Source organism: Bactrocera tryoni, chromosome 3 (genome assembly GCF_016617805.1).
Source record: "Bactrocera tryoni isolate S06 chromosome 3, CSIRO_BtryS06_freeze2, whole genome shotgun sequence".
NCBI lineage: Eukaryota > Metazoa > Arthropoda > Insecta > Diptera > Tephritidae > Bactrocera > Bactrocera tryoni.
Genome location: NC_052501.1, coordinates 41609004 through 41621009, shown reverse-complemented (window position 1 = coordinate 41621009; position 12006 = coordinate 41609004). Strand labels below are relative to the sequence as shown.

Genomic DNA, 12006 nt, shown 5'->3' with positions numbered 1-12006 from the left:
TTTAAGTTGATCCGAGTAATAGTTTCGGAGATACAGCTTTGAGAACTTGTGCGCTCGAGGCTAGTGCGCCATCTTTAAACGTTTTTTTCTCGAAACTGATTTTTTGAAGACGGTTGGCAAGATTTTTCGAGAACTATTTAATCGATCTTCTTGAAATTTTACACAGGTTTTTTAGATACAATTCTTAAAGACTTGGACGAAGGTTTTTTTTTCGATTAAAACTATTTGAAAAAAACAAAATGTCCCAAAATTTTCTCTGCAATTTGTATATTTTTGTAAAAATGTCTGCCAAAAACCTAATTTTCAGTTTTTTCTTTCATCCAAGGAGGTCAGAACAAACAGATGAACAAAAGAAATCGTTCAGATCGGACAATCATAGCATATTTAGTATATATCTGCCATACAAACCGATAGGTCAAAATTAAATTCTGTACAGACACAATACACACAATAAATTGATATTTTTTTAGCAAAAAACTGAACCATTTTCTTTTTATTACGTAAAGCTCAACTATTTTACTAGCAAGACCGTTCCGTTTCTATTTTGTTTCAGATATAACGAGTTCCTCACAGTTGCTTCTAGATATCGTATGAAGTGAAAACCGAACTCTGGCGGCTCCCTCTCTGCCTGTATACCAGCGAGGGAGTTGTGGGTGGGAAGAAAACGTTGGAGGAGAGTGTTTTTTACGGATGGGTTAATGCTTGGGGGGAAGGTTGGTGGAGGGCTTTACTGTCAAGAGTTCTCCATCAACTTCAGTTCCTGACTATTGCAGTGTCTTCCAGGCCGAGGTTGCAGCCATTAAGATAGCAGTAGATTTACTGCTCCGAAGTGCAGCCTCCTTCAGAGAAGTGACCATCTACTCAGATAGCAGAGATGTAATACTAGCTTTGAACTCATTAACAGTTCGTTCAGAGTTGATCAACGAGCGCCTAACCTCACTATTAATAGCATCGAGGGTCTTTGTGATGGAACTAGTATGGGTGCCAGGCGCCGTCTGCAGAAGCTGTACATAAGAAGATGTCGTGAAAATAACTCCACACTTTCATCCTGATGGTTGCACCCGTACTTAGCCGTTCCATACTTGTTCTGTGATAATTTTATTCAGAATAAAACTAGGAGCTTTTATATACATACATACTATATGGTCGATTTCTATTATTTCCCTTAAGCTAAAAAATATAAAGATGTATATAAATATGTAGATATTTACTGTCGCAAAACCGAAAGTTTCTGATTGAGAAGCACAGGTGGCAACAAGAGATTATCCAACTATAATATGCACGTATGTATGTATATACATATGTAGATATTTAGTATTGACTATTTGGTTATGCCGCTAGTTCTCACTTTTCCGATACTTATAGACCAGAAGAGTATCTAATAATATGCCACAAACATATAGAGGTATGTACACAATATTGTATGCATGTATGTGTGTATTTAAAAAATAAAACAAGCCAGTTTTTATTTCGCAAATCTAAAAATACATTCAACGCCTCTGGCGCAACGTCACAAATGAGATTTCAATGTCAACGGCCTTTAAAATACATAAATTATACAGGGTGTCTCAACAAAAGTGAATTGATTGATGATTTTAGCAATATTTGCTAATAACTGACAGATCATTTTTATGAAATCTCGTCTCACTTAAAAATTAAATTTAGAATTCTACAAAGTTTCCTTAAAAATAAAACAAAAACAACAAAGAGCTTTGAAATCTAAATGTGAACTGATATTAAGATGTTTGATATACTATACATATGTTTGGTTTAGTGTGCTTAAAAATCGACTTTTGTGCGAAGTTGGTAAAAACCAGCCACTGAGGCTTGATGAGAGTTTCGTAAAAAAGCTAAGAACTACTTCAAGAAGTGAACCATAAAATACTCGTAAAACTAGTTCTAAGATCGATGATATTTAATACAGTGTACAGCTTTCGTACATTTTTCAATAGCAACCTTGAGTCTCGTAAAGAATTAAATGAACTTATCTGCGTGAAAATATGAAACGGTTCTCTAGACTCCTCTCAATCTGCTAAGTCAAGAGTTGAAAATTTGGGATTTAGAAAATAAATGTGGAAAACCGAGATTTTCAAAGGAAGATGTGGTTTGTCAAGAAAAAAATCGATATTTTGACGTTGAACGATAAATAACTACAAAACTTTCATCGAAAAGACCTTGTTTTACATTTTTGTTTTGAAAGTAGAAAAGCTTACTTAAAATAGAGAATAATTTAAATATAATTAGGTTATGTTAAGGTTAAGACGAACTTAACAGGGATCTCACTTGCACAGCTTAGAACGCCGGTAAGTTGTGGTACCCAAAACTCCTATGTAATAGACATAAGACCTTTACAAATCGACAAAGCGCTTTGAGTCTATCACAAATTTGTTTAGACGTCTAATGCCACTTTCGGCCATGTCTTCTGGTTCGCCGAAGGTAAAACTGCTGTAATGTTTCAACCTCAGCCATTGTTAGACGGACAATAGAGGAGAAAGTGTAATATAATCAATAAATAGAATTTCATATTAATATTTTTCTTTTGCCCTAAAGAATCACGCTTTATAATCATAGGAATTAAAATGAATTGACAGATAAGCATATGCCAACACATGTGACTACGAGCCTATACAAATACATACATATATACATATATGCATAAGTATGCACACTCACACTCTCAGCTAGCGCAGCACAGAAAGTGATATAAACCGATGGTATCGATAAACATAAAGAAAGCAGTTAGCTATGTCGATAAGCTATTAGGCTACGCAAGTTGCAGAATGTTAAGCAACTTGGCCAGACAACTAGAATTATACATATACAAATGTATATAAATATATATACATACATATATGTAGATGAATACAAAGTATCACGTGTGTGTTTATATGATGCTTACACCCGAGCATTCTAGTTGCTTTCTGAGTTCTGTCTGTTTGTATGTTTGTATGCAAATAAGTGTGTTCAGCTGTCAGTACCTTAAAAATAACAAATTGTGACAAGCGTTTGAAGCGACAGCACCACACAACAAGCACAAACAAATATACAGCAAACAACAAAAACATACAAACAATTTGTTTATTTCGTAAAAAGTGGACTGAGGTGGGTATTGAGCAAGAAGAGGCGGAATATAGGTACGTATTGTGAGCATCTAGATCCGTATATCTACATAGTACATACATATGTATACATTTAAAAATATGTAAAAATTTATGTCTAAAGGCCACAACCGTTAAAGCCCGCTTAGAAGCTAACTTCGTTATTGATATCTAGAATCTAAAAAAAAGTCCAGAAAACTACTTTTGCCTAATTTTGCTAAAATTTCAACACATTCATTAGTTACTTCGATGCTATCACGCATTTTCGTATACTAAAATCAAAGCACTTTCCTCTAAATTTAACATTTCAGAGTTAAGCTGTTATAGCCTGCTGACACAAATAAATCAGCGTGGGAGCAGAAAACGCTGATAAGCTCGTCCACAACACCGATTAGTATATTTGTATGCATTTGTTTGGCTCTTGATGGATGTAAGCAAATGCGTGAAAAGCATTAAAATTGTTTTATTGAATCCCTGAGTAGGTTTACTTTCTCATGTGTTCTTAAAAAAATAAAAAATATTGCAGTTCTCATAATCACGAGTTAGAGTTATCGAATTGCTATGTTTATTAAAGAAAAAAATACAGCGCAGACCGATTGCGATACGAGCCGAGACCGAGTATATATGTACATACATACATACATCTAGTATGTCTCAGAAATTCTCAAGTACTTTGAACTACTGATCGTATTTCTGCACATATTCTATATATGTATGTATGTATGTACGTATTTATATCCATAAAAAGTGAAAATTAAACAGTGGTAAATTCCCTATCGAAGTATAAATTAATCAAGTTATAATTATTAAATATTATTTAATGCTAAGAAACCTTTAAAGATCTCATCATCGTCATCTTCCGACCTAAGCCTTGAGAGAAGAAGAACTCATTTAATGAAGATTTTATGGAAAACCGCGTACAATGAAATTGATATTATTTACATTAAATATTTAATTGGAAACACATCTCGCTGGAGGTGAAGCTGGAGGTGAATCTCGCTATCAAGACTTATGGCAGACAGTGGAGGTCCGCTTGCAAGTAGAACGAGATAAGATCTACTCGCAAAGAAAGAAGACAACTCTGGCTATGGCGAGGAAGCAAACACTTGAAATCTGGCAAGATCGGCACGGCACCATGGTGAGCAAAGGACGATGAACCGCCAAACTAATCAAAGGTGTAGATATGTGGCACAATAGGCAGCACGCAGAGGTGAGCTACAATCAAAACAAATGCTATCCGGTCACGGGTAATTCCAAAAATATAAACAGAAATTTCTGCATGTATTTACGAAGATGAACCACTAGGCGATGTAAACTATACCTTTTTTAAGTTCCGCCTATGGAGAGACGGAGAACATTAATATATTAACTAAAAAGGGGACAACTCTCTGGCTCTGGAGAATTCGGGTCAATAGAAGGTGAGCCAAATAGCTTGATAGTTATCTTGGAAACCTTGCCTTGAAGTCCATGATAAAATTGGAGTGTTTTAGTGGGTACTACACTCACGTATAATGACGGCCATCTATGGTACAAAGCATTTTGAACACTCTTTTTTAAATAAAAAAAACATGAATATTAATAAATAAATAACGTAATACCTCAAAACAAAGGAACCTAAGCAGGACTCTATACTCGGGCTAATTTGGCGCTTAAGACACTATTTGTTTCTATAACGAGTATCAGCAACTTTCGTTAGAAATGAGGAATAGTTATAGCTTTGAAAATACTTAAGCCAAGTCTAGCAACCACTAGTGAGATATCATATCATGTCATCTGAGAGATATGGTCACCATTTCAAAAATCAAAATAAGTCTATGATTGGGAGACCTTAGATAACTCTAACTGGCAATACAAGTATAGCAGTCAAGGAAGCTTATGCCTTTTACGTCTTGAAGAGATGAATGAAACTTCTGGTGAATGATGTTACGGCAATCAAGACTCAAAACGGTGTTGCACCTTTAAAAATGGATACGAACTATAGATTGTTTGCGTCTTATTCACGTTTTAACTTATGTGGTGGAACTGCGAAAGTCGGATCGTAAGCAACTGGATTGTTTGTATAAGAAAACAAAAAAACGTTAACTTCGGCTGCACCGAAACCATAATACCCTTTCTCGATACATATCTTATAGCAACTATAAATATGTATAACTAAATCTGACAGCATAATCGGCCAACGGTTTGCACCCAATGATTGCTAGTTGTTTCTAACAACATTCTCTGATATAAATAACTTTAAAGTCAAAATAAGATTACTTAATAAGAAAAAAAGATCTTTTATGAAAATACTCAGCTTTATATTGATCGGTCAGTATATCAGCTATATGTACATATGTCTTGGAGGTCCGATGTCGTCGGTTCCGACAAATGAGCTCATTAATTTTATTATCTTCTCACTTCAAACTCACGCTTACACTTTTCGGATTATTTCTGATGACTTGTTGTATGAGATGACTCTCTTAGAACGCAACTAGACTAATCGAACAGTTTCGTGGATTCATTAGATCATAGAGAGTGCCATTTAACAAGTCTGTTATTTACCCCTTCTCGACTTAAACTTCTACTAATTCTGATTCTTTACAGTCGTCTGGTCCGCGACATGCTAAATTCCTGTTTATTTATTTGGTCGCTATTTTATTTTTTCTATTTTTATATTCTCGTATATAAATAACAATAACAATTTTGCACCATTTATTTCCAACTGTCCAGCAGACTTGCGAGCAACTCTCGCTCGCTCACGAAGACACTAATTGAAGAAAGAATTCATGCACGAAATTAAATGAGAATAAATTTCTTCATAAGTTCGCCGTAAGTCTGACGTAAGTTTTCGTGATTTCTTCAAGTTATTGAAGTTGTTATGATCGCATATAAGTAAACTGAATGTTTTGAATGTACATAAGTATGGATATACACATGCATATATAACACTGTATATAGCTATGAGGAAATGTGTGGTGATCCACTGCTAATACCCAGTACTCTTACTTAATTATTATTATTTGCTTTTTGTTATTGCAATTTGTTCTAATAAACGGCTATTTGTTTTGTGTTTGTTGTTTATTTTTTTGGAGGTGTTGCCCATAAGGGTGGAGTAATTGGAAGCTTAATAAATTAACCAAATTAATATGCTAAGCTGGCAATTATTGCGGTTCTTGCGCTGGCTTAGAACAAATCAACGAAATCGAAACGGAAATCGAATTAAAGCTTTATGAAGACCATATAAGCAAATTAGTTTGGGTTATCGCTGGATCAGCTATACATTAATTGAAGAAACGATCACAGATTAAAATTACTTGTAGGTTATGATATCGCAGGAACCAGAGCCATTTTTTATACTCTCGCAACAAAGTTGCTAAGGAGAGTATTATAGTTTTGTTCACATAACGGTTGTTTGTAAGTCCTAAAACAAAAAGAGTCAGATATGGGTTATGTATACCAAAGTGATCAAGGTGACGAGTAGAGTTGGAATCCGGATGTCTCTCTGTCCGTCCGCCCGTCTGTCCGTTCGTCCGTCTGTCCGTTCGTCCGTCCGTGCAAGCTTTAACTTGAGTAAAAATTGAGATATCATGATGAAACTTCGTACACGTATTTCTTGGCTTCATAAGAAGGTTAAGTTCGAAGATGGGAAAAATTGGCCGACTGCCACGCTCACAAAATGGCGGAAACCGAAAAGCTATAAAGTGTCATAACTAAGCCATAAATAAAAATATTAAAGTGAAATTTGGCACAAAGGATCGCATTAGGGAGGGGCATATTTGGACGCAATTTTTTTTGGAAAAGTGGGCGTGGCCCCGCCCCTACTAAGTTTTTTGTACATATCTCGGAAACTACTATAGCTATGTCAGCCAAACTCTACAGAGTCGTTTCCTTCAGGTATCTCCATATACAGTTCAAAAATGGAAGAAATCGGATAATAACCACGCCCACCTCCCATACAAAGGTTATGTGTGCGTTAACCGACTAACAAAAAACGTCAGAAACACCAAATTTTTCAGAAGAAATGGCAGAAGGAAGCTGCACCCAGGCTTTTTTAAAAATTTAAAATGGGCGTTGCGTCGTCCACTTATGGACCAAAAACAATATCTCACGAACTACTTGACCGATTTCAATGAAATTCGGTATATATTATTTTCCTAACGTAATGTACGAAATATGGGTGAAATCGGTTCACAACCACGCCTTCTTCCAATATAACGCTTACCTTACTTGAATTCCATCTGATGCCTTCTCTGTATAATATACATATAGATTAGGAACCAATGATGATAGCGGAATAAAACTTTACACAAATACGGTATTTGAAAAATATGTAAATGACGGATAATGAAATCTTGATTAACACTTTATCATGCGAGAGTATAAAATGTTCGGTGACACCCGAACTTATCTCTTCCTTACTTGTTTTAATAGAAACTTAAACTTTTAACTGTCTTTAGTCAAAAATATTTTTAAGAGTAAGACTTCCACTCTGTATTCTGAAAATATAATGCTTTAGACTATTGAGAATATTTATACGTTCCTAAGGGAAAATTTGTTTCATATCTTTTCACCCACTTGGTTTTCTTTCGACTTTATTTGAACACAAAAGAATTTATGTGGTCGTTACCAGAAGATACCAAGTTTTACTGTGAACTGTTCTTGTGCTCTTTTGACTTACGCACTCTTTCAGTATAAACGAATTTAAATCTTTTCCGAAAAGTTGGGATGCATTATTATGAATTTGATTAACTAATGGACTTTATTTTCAAAATGTTTTTGATTCTGCGAAAAAATGTAAGATAATTTATTATAAGAGGTGTAAAATTTTCGAAAGTACTAGTATAATCGACAGACTGGCGTAACTAACGTTGAGGTCTCTAACAGTGCGCTCAAAGCTAGTCAAGGAAAAGTTAGAAACAGCATCAAGCTATAAAACATTTCGGCGAACCAGGAGGCATAGCCGAAACTAACAGTAGCCGTCTCAGCAAAGTTGTGATAGACTCAAAGTGCTTTGTCAATTTGTAAGGGACCTATGATCTATGATATAGGAGTTTTACGTCCACAATGGACCAAGTTAGATCCCATACTGACTGGTATAACCACTTTATATTTGATATAACAGTCAAGAATAGTCTGTGTAGAGCAGTCTTTACATATTTTGATGCTTTTTCAATGAGATTTTGTAGGGATGCTACTAATACTTGAATATTATAAACGATCTCTTTAGTCTTTATAGTGAAGATGTGATAGCTTTATTGGACTGCGTAGTTAGTTGAAAAGTAGCGTTCTCTCTCGGAAAACAAAGAGCAATCTCTAAAAGTTCATCATCATTCCCGACTTGCTATAAGGTCAAGGGGCATGAACAGTGACATCATCTGATGAGTCAGTCGGTTTGGAGTGTTCGAGAGAAAGGTTTTTCAATGAGGTTTGGTAGGAAACTGTTTTATTTCAAATACAATAAGATATAAATTTGGGCTTCCGCCCAAGTTTTAGTGTGTTGGACAAAGGATCTCATACACTTACACTTGACCTGTGCTGTGTTATTAAATAAATGTAACGATCTACTAGTGACATGAAAAAGGCATTACATTTCATGGGTAAGTATATTTCAAGATACCGATATTTGAAATGAAAGTCAATTTAATGTTGGCCAGAAATTGGGATCGTATACAGATCTTGGAGAGTTATTTACAGCATAACAGTGATATACTACTCTGCTACTATCAGGGAGTAATGCACAGATCTGGGGTTTTTCAGTTAATTGAGACCAAAAACAAACCAAATTTGGGTATGCTATAATATAGTAACCTAACTTAGGATGAGCTTGGAAGTCTTGACAGATCGAAAACCACATTTTTTAGTGATAACTCTGAGACTATTATGTTTACATATATACTACGTTCGAATCTTCTTCGTTCTGTGACCGTTTTGCTCAATATATTTGTGTACTACTGACTGAGAGCGTTACAACAAAGTTAAACACTTGAATAAAGTTCCTCTATCTGTATTGTATTATACCAGTTCTTTGTTCGATCTTTGTTGTATTATGCCAGTTTATACCAGTTCTTTGTTCGATTTGCCATTATACTTCATAGTTGCATGTTATTGAGTATTTGAAAGTTTTAAAATATTTCTTTACCAACTACCCAAATGAGTTAACATATTTGAGGCACAACTTCAAAAAAAAAGTTAATTTGGTCGAAATTTATTCCTTGAAGTGAAAGATATTTCTTAATATTTTGATTTTTTGCCTTCACATCCCACGAACTTTCTTCTTTTCAAGAAAATCTTATTTTTTACTTTGTTTTGGGGCATTCATTAATATCATACAAATTCCACTCATTAATTTGCTATACGAGTCCAAAGTGGAAAATCATGGGAATCAATTAATTTTTGCAATCAAATTTTTCAACCGCAAAAAACGAAAATACATAACTGTATCTGTACAGTTAGCATATGATTACGATTGTGGGATGGCATTTACTCATATACATATATACTTACGAATGTCTACGAATGTATGTTTGTATGATAGTGTGTCAGTATGTATGCTTATAAGCGCTATGTATAGTACATACATATATTGCGACGAAACTCACCTCGTCGGTCGCATCACCAGCGTGTAACCGAAGTAGGAACTGCGTGTTTGTGGCTGGAAGAATTTCAAGTGTTGCGGCGCTGGAACTGCAATATTCGGTTGTTTTGCGAAGTTGAAGCCATCGGCGGGCCAAATCAAGGCGAGTATGCTGCAGAGCAGAGCGATGTAGGTGAACGGCTGCTGGCTGGGCACTCTGCGGTGCATGTTGCTTTTGTTGTGTTGCTGTTGCGTTGACATTTCGACACGTTCCGATTGATTTTGCATTTTGCATAAATTTAATTTTATTCACTGCTTTTTCTATTCACTTTTTGTGTGTGTTTGTTGTTGTACCTAGACCACTAATTTATCACAATTTGCAAAATTTGCTCGCTTGAATTTGGCGTTGGTGTTTCTGTTTATGTTTGGCTTGCTGTATTGTGTGTCGAGGTAAATTTGTTAAAATAAAAGTATTGTCTTGTTGGCGAAGGCTGTATGTTGTGGAACAAATTGTGTTAAGATTGCTATTTTTTAATAAAACATTAAATAATATTTTTTTTAATAAAACAAAAAAATAGTAATAATTACTTTAATCTGTGGCATATATAAAATTTTTACACTTTTTTGAGTCGACATTATTTTAGAAATATTTGCTTCGAGCATATTACTTGATTTGGAGAATGTGAAATTTGTGTTTTTTTTTTTTTAATCAACGATTGGTTAGATTTTTTTTCATTAATACTTCTGTTGGTTTCTCTCTTAAAAATCTACAAAAACATAGACATCTACTGGATTAATCGAATTTCTTAATTCAAGAATGACAATAATTAAATTCTGCTGACAGGGCACCACAAAGATATTAAAAAGAATAATTTTTTCCCCGAAAATGCCTTTCAAAACACTGACAGTAAATACTACGATGAGCAATAAATAGTAAAACTTTGTTCTTAATTTATTTTCAAAATCTATGTCGTGCTCTATGTAATTCTCTTGGCCCAATACATTTGTGCCAACATTTTTTCCAATCCTCGAAACAGTTGTTAAAGTCTATTTTCGGAATACCCTTGAATGCGCATAGCGCTTCAGGCTTAATGTCATTAATTGATTCAAAGAGGATTTCCCGGGAAGGCAATTTGAGTTTGCTGATTAGCCAGAAGTCACACGAAGTTAAATCAGGCGTCGGCAGTTCCACCACGATATTGGTTGAAAATTTGGCAAAAAACTCACGAAAAACGAACTTATGTTATTCCTTTGTTGACAACATGGTCGGTCGGAAAGAATTCGACCTCGATAATCGAGAGTTGACAGTTTTCTCTAACAACCATGATTTTGGACCTGTTTTGATATAGTTTTTTCGGCTTCGACTCACCATGATATTCGATCGATTGATCGTCTGTTTGCGGTTCGCAAGCATAGATCCAAGATCTATATATACGTTTCATGACATCCTGGTAGTCGGTCTTTGACTGTTAATCGTCGATTCTTAAGCCCCAATGCTTTAATTTTTTGACGTGTTGATCATCAGTTGACCGTTCGGGACGTGGTTCGTCGTCAACGCGTCGACCTTCTTTGAATAACTTGTGCCAACTTGCTCGCGAAAAAGAGTTTCACCGAAGGTGGTTTCCACCATTCTGGACGTTTCGCCTCCAGAAATGTGATTCCGTACACAAACTTTAGAGGAACTTCTTTGTTGAATAATTTTACTCATCGAAAAAATCGCCGAATGCATTTTATGGACTTTAGAAAGAGAATTGTATACTAAACACGTTTGGTTATTCTCATTTTTATTTTCGACAGTCATAGCAACCTAGAGAAAAAAATATTTCGACGAATGGGTTTTCGCACGAATTTAAATTAAAAAGTCTTACAATGTTTTGCCCATAGTGGTATTTATGTAGAAAAATGGTTCGAGCAAAACATTGCCCAGAGGAAAAAAGGTTGTGTTTCCAAAATTTGCAAGAAAAGGGTCACACGCAAAGAGAAATTGCAAACATATTGAATATGTCTCAAAAATTTTGAGTTTTATGCCTTGAAATATCCGAAAAAATTTTGAAAAATTGTTGAAAAAATAGGCCGACCACAAAAATTACTGTGGAACTCCATTAAAATATTGCAAGATTGTCGATGCGCGATCCATTTAAGACCGCCGCAGCCATTCAACAAGAATTAGATGCACAAATTTTTCCAAGAACGGTAAAAAATCGAAAAATCTCTTTGTCGCATTGTCCCGAAAGGTGTCAATACTGAGAAAGCGGCATAGATGCAATCGTATTCCGTTTACAAAACGATACATTAATTAGGGTGGAGCTCAAAATTAAAAAAAAAAAAACAGTGGTTCGACATTCTATAGTCTGA

General features: G+C 35.1%; 1 protein-coding gene across 1 annotated transcript in view; it reads right to left on the bottom strand.

The window, feature by feature from the left end:
• LOC120771778 (integrin alpha-PS3-like) overlaps positions 1-9939 on the bottom strand; it is a 44070-nt gene extending 34131 nt beyond the window's left edge. The window contains exon 1 of the mRNA XM_040099968.1: positions 9677-9939. Coding sequence (XP_039955902.1) covers positions 9677-9939 — 263 coding nt within the window. The remainder of the gene's footprint in view (positions 1-9676) is intronic.
• Between the last annotated feature and the right edge of the window lie 2067 nt (positions 9940-12006).